The sequence below is a fragment of the Calypte anna genome, chromosome 6 (assembly GCF_003957555.1).
Source record: "Calypte anna isolate BGI_N300 chromosome 6, bCalAnn1_v1.p, whole genome shotgun sequence".
NCBI classification, from domain to species: domain Eukaryota; kingdom Metazoa; phylum Chordata; class Aves; order Apodiformes; family Trochilidae; genus Calypte; species Calypte anna.
The window spans coordinates 5,675,496-5,694,565 of NC_044252.1; the positions used below are offsets into that span (position 1 = coordinate 5,675,496).

The 19,070-nt window shown below is 41.4% G+C and overlaps 1 protein-coding gene across 2 annotated transcripts in view; it reads left to right on the forward strand.

Annotated features, from left to right (window-relative positions):
* The first annotated feature begins 699 nt into the window (after nt 1-699).
* Nucleotides 700-19,070, forward strand: part of TSPAN14 (tetraspanin 14) — a 37,579-nt gene continuing 19,208 nt past the window's right edge. Inside the window, exons 1-2 of one of the 2 annotated variants that reach the window (XM_030453488.1) lie at nt 700-1,314; nt 15,384-15,481. In XM_030453488.1, coding sequence (XP_030309348.1) covers nt 15,401-15,481 — 81 coding nt within the window. In that variant the 5' untranslated portion in view covers nt 700-1,314; nt 15,384-15,400. Of the gene's footprint in view, nt 1,315-1,419; nt 1,640-15,383; nt 15,482-19,070 lie in introns of those variants that run through there. The other variant, XM_030453489.1, reaches the window with a different exon arrangement.

Here is a 19,070-nt window from a genome sequence, read left to right on the forward strand (position 1 = left end):
TGGGATTGCTGCCGGTTTTGTTCCTGATGTAGGGGTTGTAAGAAGTACCCCAAGTCCAAGCCGTGGAGTAGATGGAGTGTAAAGAATACGAGAGAGGCTCTGGCATAGAACTCTTTTCCTCGCCTTGCCTTCCTGCACAGAAGTGTATTTTTACAGTGAGGCACCGAAGAAAATACTTTTGCTCTCTATATAAGGAAGAGAATGAAGGTGACAGAACAGTTCCTTTGGGTCAAGAGGCAACGAAAAGAAGGGAAGATCAGTGCATGGAAGTTAGGAGCTAAGGTGGGCAGGGAGAGGGACCGAGCTCTTCCCCTCCTGGCAGGCGGTGACAGCCTCAGGTCTGAGCTATCACTTGTTCACCGCATGGCTTTAAAATCTACAAGTCTTACTTCCCCTCCAACCTTCCTTCCCAGCATTTCGAGAGACAGATTTAAAAGCCCTGCCTGATGACTCACAACAAATTTCAAGGTAAGGTATTTTATCAGTTGGTTTGTTTGGGGTTTTTTTGTTGTTGTTTTTTTTTTTTAATCTTTTTTTCCTTCGCCTCCTGGCTTTCCAAGTAAAGCTCATCCACCGCCCCTTCCTCGCCCCAAAAGCCCCCGAAGGGAAAGGAAAAGGCCGTGCAGAGGCTGGGGCGGAGCCGCGCACCGAGCTCCCTCAGCCCAGCCCGGGGGCGGAGCGGGGGGCAGTCCGCTTGGCTGAGCCTCTTCCGCAGGGCGGCCATCTCCGTCAGAAAACTAGTTTGAAATAAAAAAAACCCGAGAGCTTTACTGAGCGCTCACGGGCTTCCTTCAGCTGAGCCGCCAAGGGGGGGCTGTGAGGAGGAGTCCCCCTGCTGGGAAGCGGCGCCCGTTCCCGCCGCTGACGCTCGCAGCCGCCGCCCGGCCTCACGGCTGTCGGTGCTGCCGGTGTTTGTGCCGCCCCGCCGCCTCAGGGGACGGCTGTGAGGGTTACAGCGGGCGAAGCCGCCCCGAAACCTCGTGGTTGCTGCGGGATCCGGAGGGAGAGTTGGGCCTCCTGCCCGTCCCCTTTGTGTGGAGCACGGCTGCGTGTGGGGAGCGGGCGTGGCCGGAGGAACGGGCGTGCATTTCCGCGCTGCTTGGGCCCCGGTGGAGAGCGCGGTAGCGGCGGAGCGGCTCGGCGGAAAGGCACCCCTGGCGCTGGTGGCCGGCGGCGCTGAGGCGGGGGGAAGGTCGGGGACTGCCGCCGTGCCCATGGACTAGCCGAGGCAGCGGAGAGACGCCCGAGTACGCCGACTGCCGCCTCGCCTTCCGCCCAACTTGGCGAAACTTTGCGAGCCGGCTGTTGCCCCCGGTGAGTCCTTGCCCGACCCGCCTGTCAAGCCCGGGCACCTCCCCGCCGTACGAAATGCCTCTTTTCCCTTCCCGTCTTAAAGCACCGGCGTTTGGACCCTCTTCCGGAGCACAGCTCTGCCCTGCCACATCCCCAGGGAGCTGGCAGCCATTGGAACGGGCGTGGAGCAGTCGCTGCCCGGCTGCCCGCCCTCGGGCTTCTTAAGTTTCCCGAAAACGCGGGGCAGGGGCGAGATTCTGTCATTGTCCTTGTCCTTTAGTGGAAGCTGGAGAGGCCGGGCGAGGCTTCCTTTGGAAGTTCATGCTGAGTTGTTTCGTTGAGTGAGGTGCCACAAGGGAGTAATTTTTTTTTTTTTTTTTTTTTTAAAGCAGCCTCTCTGGGTGCTGCAGCTGCTGGGTGTCTGCCTCCTTTCTGTCACCGGCTTCAGCCAGCCCCTGCCCTCTGTCCAGGTGTTGATGTTAGCAGAAGCGACTGCTCCGGGAGTGTGAGGATTGAGTCCTGTTGATCTGTCGCTTGTTTGTTTGAGGTTTTTTTCTCTAATTTTAGCTTTATTTACTTGTCAGCTCTGTTTGCAAGGGTCCTCTCTGTCACTCTTACAGCCTCCCGCCAAAACTGGCCCGGTCGTTGAGGGTGGCATCACCTGAGGTGACGCCGTGGTGAACAGCCGGGCCTGTTTTGGCTCTTGTGAGGTCCCATGGTGAGTGGTTGGATAATTAACACATCACCAGTTCCCCGGTTGCTCATTTACCTTCCACCTTTGTGGCTGCCTTTGTAGTTTCAAGTGAATGTTTTATTTCTGGTCTCTGAGAGCTACAGGGCGCTGTGAAGAAGCTGCTGCATACAGACGCTATGAGGAGAGTTCATGTAAAATGTATTATGCTCATGAGGGTTCATGAGGGGAAAGTTGGGTTTTTTCCCCTATGTGAACTTTTTTTTTTTGTAAGGAAGGGAATGACCGTTGTATATCTCAAAGGAGAGGGTTTATGCTAAGCTGAGAAGGCTTGAATTCATACAGCCTGGTTTCAGTACTGGCTTTTTTTTTGAGTGTGTGTAAAACAAACCACAGTCTTAAACTTTCAGAGCAGCTGCATATGGCTGTTACCTTATGTCTGACTTTACCTCCCACACTCAAAGTAGACTTAGCAGTTTGGCTCTTGAGCCTTTCTGAATATATCTATATATGTATAAAATCTGTTACTTGTGTTGCATTTTCACTTAGTAGATCTTCAAAGGTGGTGCTGAAGGGAAGGATATTTTAAGATAACTGGCATAAGTTTTTTCCAGCGCGGTGTGTGATTTGTTTGGGTTTTTTTACAGGAACATAAAGTTTGCGACTTAGAGCTCTGGATAAAATGGAAGGAAACCAGCTCCTAGAGAATGGAAGTACAGAGTCTATTGGTACTCGCATGCTCTTACAACTTCCTGAGCTGATACATACTTAAAATAACTGTGCAAAACCTTAAATGCACGGGTGCTAGATGGTTGAGATGCTTGATGCCATCTGCTTAACACAGAGGAATTGTGTGGGGAGAGAAGAGGTCGGTTGGGAATTCAAGTCTAGTCATTGGTGTGAAGTAGGAATGAGCTGTGGGGGACAATATCTTTCAGCTGTTGTTTTCTGGTTTTTCATTAAACAAATCCAGGACACCTGTGCTGTTGCAGTTGTGCTTTATTCTCTGGCTAATGACAATGGAATAAGGTACTTAAAGGGTGCGATTCATATCCTTCTAGCTCTGCTCTTCCCTGGTGGGAGGAAAAAAATAGAGATGTTGCCTGTCCTTGGAAAATTTTAGTGTTTAAAATTACAATGCCATTGAGGCAGCAGTTTTTTACGAACAGCTTCCTAAATGTTCAGAAATCAATTTCTCATAGTCTTGGAAAACAGCAAGCAGGTAAGTTATGTGGTTGGCAATTTGTTTTATTTTTGTTGATGACCAAATTAGAAGAAGCCTCATTTGAATCCTAAGATTTATTCTTGTCTGTGGGTTTAGGCTTTGCCTGACATTTAGTGCTTTGTACTCTTTTGCTCCTTTCCTGTTTAAAGCCTCTCTTCCCCCTGCCTCTTGCAAGGGTGTGGGGTAGGAGGGTGCTGGAAAAGAAAAAAACTTTTTTGGGACACTGTATTAGGAGTGATGTGTGTACAAAGACCTTCCTATACATAGCATACTTGATAGGAATGAAATGCTGTGGGTCCTGAGCCTTTTGCTAGATTTAGGCCTTGTAATACTTAATGAAATCATCACAGAGTCAGAATGCTTTTGGTTGGAAAAAACCTTTAAGATCGAGTCTGTCAGCTGAACACTGCTAAGTCTGCCCTTGAAGCACATCCCTGTGAAGCACATCTCCATATCTTTTAAATATATCTAGTGATCGTGACTCCACCATTTCCATGGGCAGTCTATTCCAATGCTTGACAACCCTTTTTTGTGAAGAATTTTTTCCTAATATCTAACCTAAATCTCCTTTGTAACTTGAGGTTATTTCCTTGGGAACCTTATTTGTTACCTGGGAGAAGAGACCAACCCCCACCTCGCTGCAGCCACCTTTCAGGTCGGTGTAGACAATGATAAGGCCTCTCCTCAGCCTTCTTTTTTCTGGTGACTAAATACCCCCAGCTGTTTCTCTTACCACTTGTGCTCTAGACCCTTTACCAGCTTTGCTGCTTTTCCTTGGACATGCTCCAGTGCCTAAATGTCTGTCTTACAGTGAGAGGCTGAACACAATTTGTGATATTGAACCCATCATAAGAAGCCTTTTCTCTGAGCTCTGAAATGCTGTCTAATCGGGGTACTTTCTTTAGCATCAAAGATGCAACATTTTGCTCTTAAAAGTAGCAAGAAGATTGTTGATGTGGTGTGTTATGAATTTGGTCGGGTCTGAATGCAAAGGTGTGGATGGATGAAGAAGTTTTTTAGGTTAACTTATAATGAATAACTAGGAATATGTTTTTTGATCCCTAGTAGATTTTTTGGGGGGGTTTTTTGTTTGTTTTTTTGTTTTGTCTTGCGTCTGACTTCTGATTTTTCTTAGAGGGTACTTATATTTAGTTTATGGTTTTGGTGCATAGCTACTAGTTGGTCATTACCTGGAAAAGAATGTTGGGGAGGAAAAGGGAGGGGGACTTTTCTGCTTATGAACTTCTACAATTAATTTTCAATCTTCTATCATCATTCATTCCCAAATGTAATGAGTGTGGTGCACTGTGAGCATTGCTGAGTGCAAATAAATTAAACTCTTGTCCCACTATCACTGTATTAGATTAGAAATCTTGTTGGGGGTGGATGGGTGAGCAGAGTTCACAGAGTTATTATCAAAACTGTTATTACCCATCCTGCCTTTATGTAATTTTCTGCTTTTACCAGAAAAAAAAAATCCACTTGAGTGTAGTGTGTTAAAATATGCTGGTTTCAGGCACTACACAAAGAAGATGCTCAAGCTTTACGTGTGAATCAAGAAGGTTTTTACTTTGTTTTTTTGTGCTGTACTGCTTTGCACTGTGGCTTCCTGGGTTAAAACTTTCTGGTAGAATGGGCATAGAATAGAATGCATTTGTGGTGCATTTCCAAGGCTGTAATTCACAAAATCCATGAACATGCTATGAGAATGCTATGGTTCTCAAATTTCTGTAAGGTCTTTCACTGAAATACCCAAGATAAACTAAATCAGACCCTCAAACAAGAACTTTCATTACTTTTGGAGTAAATGTTGAAGGTTATTGCTAAGGAAGAATTAAGAAAAGTTTGTATTTCACATGTCTTATGATTGTATGACTGAAGGATGGTCTTCCTCACTGGTACTACACAGGCATAAAATCTGTGGGAGCTGTTATGTTTATGGTATTGATCCAACCTTTCAGTCCCTACAGGGTCTCAGGCAGGAACAGTCTCCCCATTGACTCTTTGGCTCATGCTCAGCCAAAGGCATCTGATAAAGGAAAGGTTAATGTTGGAGGTGATCAGTGTAAAATTCCTCAGCATTAGGTATGTGTGGGTTTTAAAGTTTAATAGTTTGTGCCCCCCCAAAAGGCTGAGATCAGATTTTTTATCTAGCAATCAAAAAGAAAGATGGGGAAAAAAAAGGAAGCATCTAGGTTCAGATGACTTAATTTTGAAAACAGCCACAATTTAATTACTTAAATATAGTTGTACATTTTAATTTTTTTTTTTTTCATTGTAAAACAGCTCCTCTTCATTCTGGATCACTGAACAAAACCTGTTTTAAGAATGGTCAGTGAGCTGAAAAATTATTCTAGGGTAAATTCTTCTATTTTGGGCATGTCAGAGGTGAGGATTACAGTAATGGATTTAACCTGAAGAAAATGGTGATCCTGAAATAATGACAGGATTGCCACGTTTACAGTTGAAACCACTGACTTGAATGGCCAGGCTTTTGCTGACCTTTTACGAATCTGACGTGAATCTTGGAATTAAAACCTTTTTAGAGAGAAGTATCATTCTGCTGAATTATTCACGCTTGAACTCTGTTACCACTTATGCAGAGGACTTTTAGGAAGTGAAAATAAAATACACTGACCACAAGAGTATCCAAACCCAGAGATCTTAGCATGACTTAAAATAAGTTTATTTTCCTTTCTGATTCAAAGTGTTCCTCAGCTCCTGTTTGGAAGGGGTGGATCACTTCTTTTACTTCAGTGTTTCCTGTCCGTCTTCCTTTTTGAGAGGAAAGCAGCAGTGTTTTATCCTTTTCCTTGCACTAAAGCTCAAGCATGTGATGTGTAAATGAATGCATTTCTATTCTCATCCAGAGTGCCTGCTTAAATGTGTTTCTTCTGAGAGCTGTCTGTGCCCTGTCTTTAGGAATATATGGAAACCTGAAAATCTTAGAGCTCTCTTAATCTGAACCTGAATGTGAAAGGCAGGGGTGTAATAAACATAGGACTCTGCTTCCTCTTGGTCTTCACTCTAAGTGTTGTTGAACGTTTTCTTGGTACTACAAAAGAGCTTTTCTCTTTTATACCCCCAGCCTAGAGAATAGGAATTTATAAAAAATGGATAAAAGTTTCCCATATGAAGACCTATGCTGAAGCCCCCTGATCTAGCTGGGACTCTTCTGTTGGCACTGATAGGCTCAAGCACTTGCTGGGCTTGTGAGTGCATTCAGCTTTTGGCTCTTTGTATTGGTTGTTTTACTTCAGCTTTTTCATTCGCTTTCACTCGGGTTACTAGTGTACAAACCCAAATTTGTTCATGTGGCTCAACAGCCCTTTAAAAAATTTCTTTTTTCTGTTTTAAACGTTTTTGTTTCCTTCTCAGAGTATAAATAATTGATGCTTGAGTGTCTCTGGAAAGGTGTTTTCTCTAAATAATTGATGGACTTGGAGATAACAAGGCAGCTTCCAGTTGCTTCAGTTGCAGCTACAAGAAGCAGTACGAAGCACAGTATTCAGAGGCAGCTGAATGCTGTGAATTTTAATATTTCAAAAGAGTGTGATTTGTTCTGTTTGGAGACAGCTGTCTGTTCTTCTTTGGGGTAGATAATCGGTGCTGAAGCATGTAAACTGATATCTAAAACCTCTTGGAGTAGAAAACAAAGGGAATAGCCTTAAGTAACTTGAATCAGAAGGAAGACACCCGGGATGTTGGACTTTGGTCTCTATGCAACAGCAGGTTTCTGACTGCTAGGATATGGAGCTGGTGCTCTTGATGCACAGTTCTTTCCTCTCAGCGATTTGTTGTTAACTGGTGCTTGGGGACCTACTTAATGCTGTGTGGAATATGAATGCAGTGGTGTATAATAAAGGGTACAAAACAGCAAAGCTTTCTGATCTGCCCTGAGTATTCAGTTACTTCAGTTTGTCTCTGACAAACTTAAACTGATCTCCTCTGTGGAGGAGGAAGGTTCATCTAAAAAGTTGTCTTACTTGAAATTTATGGATGGGCAATTAGTGGGAAGACAACAGCCTGACTTGCTTCACAATGCTCAGCAAGCTGAGGCTGCAAAGGATATTTTGGTGGTCATAGCAGTGGCCTGGTTCTGTAAAGCAGAAGGGAGTTAACTGCAAGACCTTGTCTAGCTGGAACAAGTGAGAAGTGAGGGTGGTTTTCAACACCGGTGTTTTTCTGACCTGTGCTGCCATGTTAACCTGTCACATGTCAGCCTGTTGAGATGGCAGTTTCCTGTGTTCTCACTTTTGCTTTTTTTTCCCCCTCTTTACTTTCCTCTGAAGGTATTAAAGTACAGATTCCAAAATGTTCCTGACTTCCACACCTTCTAATTCTGATGGTGGATTTGCTGTTAGCTGTTAGCTAACTTTTGCACTGGGAGGAGTTCTGGTAGTGTCACTTCACAGCCTTTGCTGCCCTTAGTGACACCGTGTTGTTCTTGGCATACTCCTGAGAGGTGGAAAGCCTGTTTTTCTTCCTTTCCCTGGGGCGGATGCAGTTTTCCAGTGAGGCAGTTGAGGGTTTCTCACGACCCGCCTCAGCACTGGCTCTTGGAGGAAGGGCTGGTGCTGTTCAAGCATGGTCTTGGCAGCCTGGAACGGCTTTGGTCTTTGCCTTGTTCTTTTTTTCCTTGTGTTGTGGTAGGATGTGCAGGGTGCTCTGCTAACCTACTCGCTACATATCCTGCAAGCGTGAGCTTATTTCTGTGTCTTTGTCCAAGACCAGCTCTTCAACTGGTGGTTAGGACTGTGAGGTGTTTGGAGACTGCTATTTTGTCACGTACCTGATGTTTTCCAGTTAGAGGTTTACCCACTGGTTTTTTTTCAAAGTTTCACAAGTGCACTTCTTTACTAGAAAGTCAGTGGGTAGGGAGAATAATTACATGGCTGTTGAGCAGTCTATGTGGCTACAAAGGGCCACGTATTTTCTCTTCTGGCTTGTGAGCTGGCACTCCTTCTGGTCAGCATCTAAAATAAGGATCTTGTGGGTGTGTTGTGAATGTGATTGGTGCATGAGGCAGAGGGCAGCAAAAGAGAGCAAGCTTTGAAGGCATCACCCCCAAACCCAATGCACATTAACACCTCATCCCCCCCCTGTAAGTATGATCCTGTGGTGCTGGGAGGGTGCTCCATTTGGGGAATGAGTGTTCCTCTGATGGCTGAAATCATGGGTCCTGTTACTTGGAGTGGTAGGGGAGAAAAATGTGATACTTTAATGAATTCAGCCCTACATCGTGTCTCTGTGACATGAAGACATCATTGTGTAATCAGAACAAGTGATGAATGTGACTAGTATTGTACAGATAACATGCAGTTGTTTATTCCCATGCTTATTACCAGAGAGATGTCAGTGCTGAAGCTGTTTGACTTAGTGTCCTTAATCTGGTTTAAATTGTTAAAATGTTTATTATACATATCTCTATATTATATAAATACATATATAGGAACATTCAGTGCAAAGGGCAAAGAATATGGTGTGAATCTGGACACACTATGTTAATACCCAAAGCAAGAAACATTGTTAAGGGGGGGAGGAGAGGAAACCAAACAAAAAAACCACAACAAAAACCAAAGCAAACTATATATGCTCAACATTTTTCCAGTATATCTTGTTATATTCAGTCTCCTGTTTTTCTCATTTCTGAGAAAAGAAAATGAAAGGGTATCCTTTTTGGCTGAAATGTAGCCTGGACATTGAGGAAAGGCACAAAATGAATAAAAATTAGGATGTTCCCTGAAGAAAGAGTAGATTTGTTAGCAAAGAAAGTTGGTGGCTTTTTGCCCCCTAAGTTGTGACTTACTTTTGTGATATAAAGTGGTATAGCAAATGGAGGACCCATTTTGTTCCTGAAACATTTTGGTCTGTATGGTGGTATGAGAGGGAGCAAACAATTTATATGGACTAACTTCAACTCATGTTGATTTACTAAGCAGAAGTAAAATTAGTCCCTCGACTGGAAGTTCTGGCTTCTCAAATAAGATATTTACTTTGTAAGGGTTCCAAAACCTTCCTTTGGAAGGAAGAAGTCAAATTACACACTTGCTTTAATTTGAGATCTCAGCTACTGTGGATGTTACAGGGGGTGAGTATGTATCTGCTCTCATGCGAGGTTATAGAAAGCAACTGAGGAGTTTTGATCAGCTAAAATTATTCAGGCTACTTGTTTTAACAGGCTTTGCTCCCTGGAGTGACTAATCTGCAGGTCAGAATCACTGACACACTTTAGGGTTTCACAATACCTGAACTTTCCACGAAGTAAGAGGTAATCATAGCTTGTGGGCTGTTGTGTGAACTAAATAAATTACAACCCAAACTTCTGTTCAGGTGAACATGGTCAATAGCTTTGTTAAAGGACATTTTCATAGGCATGAAATATTTCTTTGCAAACTCCCCCCAGGATGTTAGTGAGACATCCAATGAACTGTAGTTATGGTGTCTAATGTCAGTTTCAGTTATCCTGGGGTAATTCAACTGGGTTTTAACTCATATGAGGTCAAAAAGTCAGTGAAGGCTGTACATCCTATATGGAGTATGCACTTCATTTCCAGTCAGCTACTTCGGACAGATTTCCCTTCAACTAGGGAAGACATCTGTGCCTCAGTTGCATCCTTTGTCAAGCATTGGTGTATGTTGGAGCAGAAAGTCTCTCTCTATTTAGGCAGTGGAACAAAAGTAGTGTAAACCTTGTAAAATTCAGTGATAACCTCAGCAGAGATGTAACTCAGTGTCTGTAATTAAGAAATATTTGCAGTTTGAATTTACAATGATCAATACTTGTGTTCTGCCATGTCATTGGTCTTCATTCTGACCAGCTTGTGTAAAGGAAAATATGAAGGGGTTTGGAGTTGATTTTTTTGATTTTTGGAGTTGATTTGGAGTTTGTTTTTTAGCATTACTAGTAGCTTTTATAGCGAGGTAGGAATAAAAACTTAAATGTGAAAGCGTGGCCAACCAACTCTATCTTTTGATGGCTTCTGTGAAGAAGTGGTGAAAAGTGAAATTTCTAAAACTGCTGTTGTCCTCTGTTACTGTTTTTTAAATGTTGTGTGGATGTGTCCCTCATTCTGTTAACTTTTTTCAAGTCCTCCTTTAGTGTTAAGTGGAGCTGAAAATAACCCATAAATGATAGCTTGAAAAGCTTCTCGAATTACAATTGAGCAGTGTAGAGGTTCTACCACAAAGTATTGGTGGTGTCAAGTGGGCAGTTCAGAAGAGGTTGAGAGATTATGCTTGTTAGATGGTCTTTCAGAGTTTAAGGTGTCTACATTCTGAATGTTAATCCAAGTTCAGAGTACTTTTACGTGGTATTTCAGATGCTACTCATCCATATAAAAGCAGTGGTATGGCCAAAAGCACAGGCCATACATTTATTGTGAGCTGTCTGGAGAGCATGAGCTCTACTGAACTGCTGCCTCCTTGTTTTGGCAACACTGGTGCATGTTCCGTATTAGTTTTTCTAAGTTGCTGTTTGTGCTGCAGTGAATAAAGCCTTGTCACTGCAACCTTAGGTTTTTCCCATGTGTGGGGCATTGGATGTCCTCTCAGAGGTTGCTTTGTAGCGTGTGTATTGGAGAGAGTGTTTGAAATATTTTTCAAATAGTTTGAGGTCTTTGAGCCTTTAGCGTACTACAAAAATACATCTTAAGAACACAAAAAGTGACATCTAAAGAAATCTTTCTGTCTTTGGTCATGCTTTCCTTTGAGTTCAGAGATCTGTTATCTGCTGTTATTTTTTTGCTAGTAAAATAGGGATAACTATCTGCTTTGTATCAGGAGTCTTTTGGGTTAAAAAGTACTTTTTAATTAAACAAGCCTCAGGTTTCCTCTAGGACTTAGCAAATATTTTTGGTCTTCTGGACTGCAGCAGAAGTAAATACTCTTATTCCTTAAAAGAAGCTTTTATTTTTCTTTGTGATGCCCCAGAATTCCTTGCAGACAAAATCACAAAAATAAAGATGATACATGCTTGAAGGGAGTTCCCGAATCTTCTGCAGGGCTATTATTTGTTTCCAGGAACAGATTAGCCTGCAAGAACTATAAATCCTGTCAGTTTTTCTTCTCTCTGTGTTGAACTAGCCTCAGTCATTTGGTGTGGAGTTTTGATGCCCAGCACCCAGTTACCATACTGAACATTAAGGCTCTTGGTCAGCTTCTCTCTGCCATGGGTATGGAGCAGGCTTTAGGTGCCTCTTAGTTGCTCTGTTTTCAGAAGGTCCTACAAAAATCTCTGAACTTTCTCTGGTCAGTGACAAGTCTGTCCTTCCCTCTATTTTCTGGGGGAAAAAAGTCTCTTTTGAGCTCCTCCAAAGAATATGATGATTATTTTTAATGACACTGTCTTGAATGAAAGAACTGATGCTTTTGACGTAGACTTGGTGTTGAAATAGTGAATGTTTATGGAATTAAGTAGCCATATCAAAACAAAGGATAGACCTTTCTCCTCTGTGTGTTCTTTTAACTTGGATTTGCTTCACCAGCTTCATGTGGACTTGATGCTTTGTATTGTTGAATGGTGAGGGGAGCAGCCAGCAGCTTACAAAATTAATTTTTTTTCTTTTTTCTCATGCTTCATTTCTTCCCTGCTTCCCCAGCTTCTTCCATTTCAGTGTCCTGGCTTCAAGTGTGGTGTATCCTGTGGTTCTGGTTTAGGCTGGCATTTCAGGGGTGCTGTATTTTCAGGAGCATTCTCAGAAGCTAGCAGTGCTTCTGCCCTCCCAATCCTTATTTTCCTGCCACCTCCTGACTGCTCCCACACTGGCGTTTGGGCTTTGGAGACGTAAACTGGAAGACTTAAAAAATCTTTCCTTAACTCCTAGTAGAAGATCACAGGATCAATCTATTTGTTACATTATTTGCTGTGTGATTGTTTAACTGTGAAGGATGATTAATGGTTATGGATTGTAGGAGGGAGAAGGGAAGAGTGTCATGGCTGCTACGTATGATGATAGTACTGGCTGAACCTGCAACTTCAGTGTGCCTTAAGTCTGCCCAGTCTCTTGATGAATGACTAAATTTTTTTTTCCCCTCACTAAACTTGTAAACACCACGACAAAATTATATATTCTACCAAAGCAGCAGTGCTCTGTAGTTAATTTTCAGAAATTCCTGCTATTGTGGGTGATAAGTGTCAGCTGACATTATGTGACTTGCTTTGTCTGAAACACAGTAGAGAAAGCTCCTACTCTGTGCTGCCCACATACTACTTTAATCTTGCAAATGTTTTGTAGTATTGCCCAGCCATAATTATGTAGCCTGTGATGTAAATTAAATGAACTACTGATGTAGCAGATTTCTAGATTGGTAACAGATGCCTCTTATGTTAGGAAAAATAACTGCTTTTAGTATAAACGTGGGGAAGGTGGCTGCGGGGCCTTGCTTGGTCTGTTTGTTTGTCAGGTTAGCTGAAAAAGTCAGACACACCTACACTTTAGATTTATTAAGTCCCACACCACAAGTGATTATACTGCTTCATGTAGTGTTTTTGGTCTGGCAAGAAGAACCAAAAGACTGATGAGGATAAGCAAAGAGAGTAAAATCTGCTCTTAGAATTGGCAGATGCTTCAGAAGGTAACATCTGTCTGGGGAGCTGTGTTATTTTATAGCAACAAGGAACCAGTACTGATAGCAAGAGGCTTCTTGTCACTTGAGTGTTAAAAAATAAAGTGTATTAAAAAAACCCTGCTTTTTCTTTCTGTGAAAATACTGTGATTGGTATTGACTTGGAACATCTTGCTCCTTGTAAAGGGAAGTGAGGAGAAATGTTTGACAAACTGGTGGTGAAAACAATGAGGTAGGTCAGGAATGGTGCTTATCAGTAAGGGTTCCTTCAATCCTCTTATTCATGTGAATAGTCTCACTGAAGTTGGGACTTGAATAGTTTGATGTAAGTCCCACTGTCAGGGAGGGCAGGCTAACAAAAGTAAGACTTCAGACTCTTTTGTATTTTAGGCTCTGAAATGGTGCACTTCCCTTTCTGCTTCAGATTATATTTAAAGTCTCTTCGTTTTGTAGAACCCAATTTTTATGGATTTTTAATTATGTGCTAGTTAAATGCCACCTGCTGCCTCCTCTTTTGTAGTGGCAACAGCAGCAAAAGCAATGTTTCATCTCTAGTAGCATGCTCATTTTACAGTTGCTGCTTGTGTCTTTTGCCAGGATGCTGATTTTCATGGGGAGGGAGGGAGGCAGAATGGTGGCCAAGACCTTCGCGTGCCTGCACCCAGAGAATGTTTGCACTGGCAGCCAATGCATTGCTTCACTACAGGCTTCAACTGATGCAGATGGAGTCTTGAACTCCGCTCAGATTAGTGGGTTCTACTGCTGTCCTCTTTTCCCTCTCTTTCCCAGAGTCATCAGATTTACTGTCTTGGACAGGTGTATGACTACTGATTATTGAAATACTGATTGCCATTTAGAGTTAGAGACTGAAATGAAGACACTGGGAAAGCCAGGTTTTCATTCCTTCTGTATTTTTTCAACTGCAGGCTCAGAAAAGCATGGCAGGAGAGTGATGTTTAAACAAGTTTTCTTCATTATGGCTTGTAATAAGATTTCTAAATGTTGTCTGTGAAGCTGGATTGGTTGAAAAGGTCAAAAACTAAAGCTGAACCAGGCTTGAGGAAACTGTCTACATCTTAGGAATGTATATTGCAAAACAGAGTTTATGTATATGATTGGGTCACATCTTTGGAAGTCCTTTCTAGTCACTGCCTGCACTGCCAAAAAGCTTCCATTTTTTTTCTTTTTTTTTTTTTTTTTTTTTTAAACCAAGGGTTAAGTGTATTTTGCTATACCCGAACTGTGATAATTAGAACCTTGTTATAAGGTGAGGCAAACAACTTGGTTTTAGTATTTGGTTAAAACTGTATGGGAATCAGCATCTGAACTATGGAATTAATGAGCTGAGGTGTTAATGGTGAATGTTCACCCCCCTCAAGCCTGACAAATTTTGCAGGTATTGTTTCTGTAAGAATGGGCAATATAACCTTTAATCATTTATTGCAATGAATGGGAGTCTCAAGGCTGACAGGTGTTTGTTTCTCTTCCTTCTTTCAGTGCAGCTTTTTTTACACTCAGGTGCAGATTGCCTTTTAAAAAGTTATTTTCCCTTCTCATAGCTGTGGGTGTGGTGGAGATCTTCAGTTCTCCATTCCATGGCACACGTTTGCAGACTTTCCTGGGTGGGCTTGGTTTTTGTATTCTGTCTGAATGTTCAGATCAGCGTAGTCCTTTTGGGTCTTTTTCTTAGTTTTGAGCTTCTGCAAGTTCTCTAATTGTTTCCCTGTTTCAAACCTTTCACTGACAGCTTACAGGAGGAAAACATTTACCTCCAGCGGGAGAGAGCTGACATGTGGAACTGTTTGTTGTCTGTAATAGGCAGCACTCATGCCCTCAGCTCTCCAGAATGCGAGGGCTGTGCTTGTGCTTTGTCTTCTCTGCTCCAATATTTGATTTAACAGCTTATCCTTTGTTTTTTGGTTTTTTTTTCCTATGCATGGCATTTCTGCAGAGGTGGTTTAGGTATGATACTCTAAAAAGCTGTAGCTCTCTGAAATATTTGAGCAACAGTGGCAGTTGAATCTTACCTCTAGTGTTATGTAAGGAAGGAAGAAAACTGAACTCTGGGGAGCAGATCAGCTGTTTAATGGTGGAGCTGGTGCTCTTGAGAATGGAACTCCATAGAGGGTGCTGATTTGGTAAAGAAAGAATACAGCCTATTTATCACTCTGTAGACACAGAGGTTTTCCTGGTAGGCACTCCTAACATCTTGCCAGCTGGGTTGTTGGATGTGCAATCCACAGGGTGGGTGTTTAGAATTTTGCTTGAGTCCAAGTGGCCATCTCTAAGTGAAATGGTTTTGGTGGAGTGAGAAAGTGGATCAATGTCAGCTTGCTGGTGCAGATCTAGGCTACCAGTATAGCTTGCTTCCTTTTTGGGTGTCCCTCCCTGTTGCCACATAAGGGTGCTTAAAGAAGATAGGATCTAAGCAACATATACTTAGAGGGAGTTTAAAATCTGCAGAAGTTTGAGCTGGCTTTGAACATTTCTTTTTCTCTGAGTAGCACACAAGACAGTTACAGTCCTCAACAGAGATCTGGGAAAGAAATCTTTTGTTCTTAATACCTTTCACTGCCTAATTATTTTTACCTTTTCTCTTCTTTGCAGAGGCTGTGCTACAGAAGATGCACTATTACCGCTATTCTAACGCAGAGGTCAGCTGTTGGTACAAGTACCTACTCTTCAGCTACAACATTATCTTCTGGGTGAGTACTAAACAGAGTGAAACAGTTTGGGCTTACTTACTCCAATTTTAATAACTTGCTGTATCTGTCTTTGAGAGGGCAGGCTGAAATATTAAACTGAAATAGCTGATGTGTGCTATGTTTTGAGTGTTTTGGAACTGAAGAAGCTTAACCTATAGGAGAAAGTAATTATTTTTCAAAACTATATAGATAATGATTCCTCACAATCTGTCCCTTGCTTTGCCCCTTCCTCTTATCTTACATTCTGAGTGACGATAAATGGGTGAAGCAGATAAAATGTCTCTCTTTTTAATGGAAAAAAGATCTGCTTAAAGGATTTGTCAGAAGAAAATAGTGTAATCTTGTGTTGCTGACAAGGCCTCTCTCTTTTGAATCATGGAGACCATTTAACACTCATTGGACAAAGGTTAAAGCTGTCTTTCGTAAGTGCACTTAAGTGGTGTGTTAAGTTTCTTCTCTGTTAAGAGAGGTCTCTTAAACCTCCTTTCAGATAGTACTTGATCCTTGTGTTGAGGTGGTGTAGCTGCAAAAAACACTATGCATGAGAGAAAAAAACCTGCTCCATCGATGTGTCAGCAGCTGACATTACAGCATAGTCAAGATCTTAAATGTTATGCTCTGTGGGCCTCAAAATTGTCATGATACTGCCTTAAAATACTGAACTAGGTACTAGTTTGCCTATAGTGTTTGTTTAGAATGGTGAATGTGAAGAGGGTTCTAAAACAGGTTTTAGATGTATATGATGGTCAAGATCCCTGAAACAGCTAACCTTGGAAAAAGGTTATTCAAAGGTTAGTGCATAGCATTGCATTAGAAGTAGTTAACACGTCTGGGGAGGAGGTGAAAGTAAGGATACAGTTCAGTTAAACTAACTTCAGAATGTGCCATGGAATGACCTGAGCAGTCATGGAGAACTGCAGATATGGGGACTTGGTGGTACCAGAAGCTTGGATTAATGTTCTGATTCAGAGTTGAAATATTTCTTAGTGTGCATAGCTGCCTTGAAAGATACTTAAATTTTTTCAAAGCCAAAAGGATCAGATAGTAAGAATGAAAATATGGTATCTGATTAAAGCAGCTTGCTTAACCTAAGGGTAAAAATTTATTCTCCCAATTCTGACATATCTGAGATTAGTAGAAATGCAAGAGAAGACTATCTTAATTCCATTTGTTAATGGTGATTCTTTAAACCATGTAAATTTTTTTTACAAATTTAATTTTAGGTAGTAAAGAAGAATTATTAACAAAATCTGTATTTAACTTTGGTGAAAAACAGGACTTACTGTCTGAACCTGAATTGCAGGCTGCAGACTCTTTTTACTTCTTAGTAATGACTTGGTATTTTGCTTGGTTAAGCAAACAAACTCACAAACTTCTGGTAAACTAGATTGGGATTTCTGCACATTTTGACTGTTGTGTCAGTACTCAATGTAGAAAATCTTTTTTTAAAAGCTGCATGTGTGATAGACAAGAGAATGAATTCAGAATCGGAGAAAAATCTAGGCTTGAAGAACTTCTGGAGGTCATCTGGCCCAATTTTATGTTGAAAGAAAGACCTATAAGTAGGAAATGACTGCTCAAAGAGAAGACCTGGGAGTCTTATGAGCTACTTATGAATTTTCTGTTGTTTTCAGCCTAATAAACATTTTAGAAGGCCAATTATTACTTAGACTGCAGTGTCTGGGTATTGCTGCTGAAAACCACAGAACTTATGCAACTCTCACCACCTTTTGTTTACTAGTGCAATGTTTTCACATGATACTGTAACATTAAGCCAGAGGGGAGTTTATACCTGTGTGGAGAACAGGGCAGAAAACTGTGTGTGGTTAGTGTAGAAACTTTTTTCCAGTAAGAGTTAATTTGCCATAATATTTGCCATATTGTAAATGTTGTTCAATGGTGATTTTTTTCCTCCCTTTGCAATTTCCTAACATGGCCTCATGTTAAAGAATGTGCTTGAAGGCCACCAGCTCTGTAGTTATTTTTCTTCCATGTGTACCTGTAGTGGGGTGTGGTATAATAAGTTATAATAATAAGTCTGGTTTTCAGAGAAATCACTGTGTGGATGCTGTTCAGCATCAGAGAGTGTGTGGGATATATGAGAAATTTTTTGACTCTTGTTCATGAATAAATTAAGACTGTTCTAGACCTCTGTTTTCTTCATAGTGAGTGCTTCATGAGGTGAGGCTGCTTACTGTTTTTGATGGGTGAACAGCCTTTGAAGAACTGACAGTTTTGTCTTTATTGGAAAGTCTATCTTTTTTCTACAGTATTTCATTTTGTATCTTTTTGTTTTATATTCCTGCAGAGTCATTACATTTCACTTTTTTTTTTACTGTATTCTTGAAATTAATGAAAATCCAAGGATTTTTTTTTGTTTGTTTCCTGAAATAATAATTTTTAAAGAAGAGTTGTAAAAAATTTGAGGAGAATTTGAAAAGCAGCTTGTGTGTTTCACCTGATCTGTTGGCTGGAGGAATTTATTTCCTGAACAGGTGCTGGTAGTCTTGGTAGCTTGCTCAGGGAATGGGCTAATGGTTCTGCTGAGGACTTATCAGGGTGATCTGGTGAGTTATGTGTAACTGCAGCTCTTTGATAAGGATTTGGCACTTTTAGTTGTAGAACAAGCTATGTAAATGTTGAGTGGGAGGTTGGAGGCTTCTAGAGCCAATGCATGAATCATTTAGCTGACACTTATTCCAGAGCCTATGACATTCAGCTGGCTGGGAGGACTAGTCCAGCAATCTCTTTAATTGGATAAATCCATCGTGTGTAGAACAAATTAATTTTTTTTACATGCCTTAAAAGAACTGAAGGGACTACAAAATCAAAAGGGAAATGTAACCGTGACTCAGACAAGCAGCATTTAAGGAGGGGGTTGTTAGTCTTAATTCACTTTGCTTGACTTGCAGGACAGGTGCTTGTAGGAGCTTGTTTGGTGTTTCTGTCAATGAGGGTGGCCACTATATAATGGTTCTGAGAGATAGGATTTAGGGAGGTGCTTGGAAAACTTTGGCCAATTAAAGCTGCTACGAGCTGTTGATGGTAGCTCCTCTGTGTCTCCAATCCCAATTTATTCACAAGCCAGGTAATTTGCATATAAAAAGAGTTACATTTGTTCTTCTGTCACACTAAGGATGCATTTTGACTTCCCCGTTGTAGCTCTACAGATGGTATCAGGCAATGTAGAAACTTGGAAGTTAAGCATATGGTGACTTAGTGAATAGTTTACAAAATATTTCAACATTTTAGTGGGTGGTTACTTCTGTTTGTCATGTTTTGAACACAGTTCACATAGATTGGATGGAACAAAATACTGAATTTAAAGAGGATAAATACGACTCTCTTAATAATGACAAACTCAGTTCAATCAGCCTTTAGAAATTTGTAAATCTTAAACAAATCTTCCACGGAATTTTTTTTCTAGTGGGTAACTTGGCAATACAAGGTTCAGTTCTGCTGCCTTTGAGTTAGTTGAACATGTGCTTGGCTTTGCCATGGAAGAAAGGGAATGGAGGTTGTAGGAAGACTTCTGTCCTCCAAGGCGATATTCTAATGTGGGACTACTTTACTTTCATCTTGTTTTTTA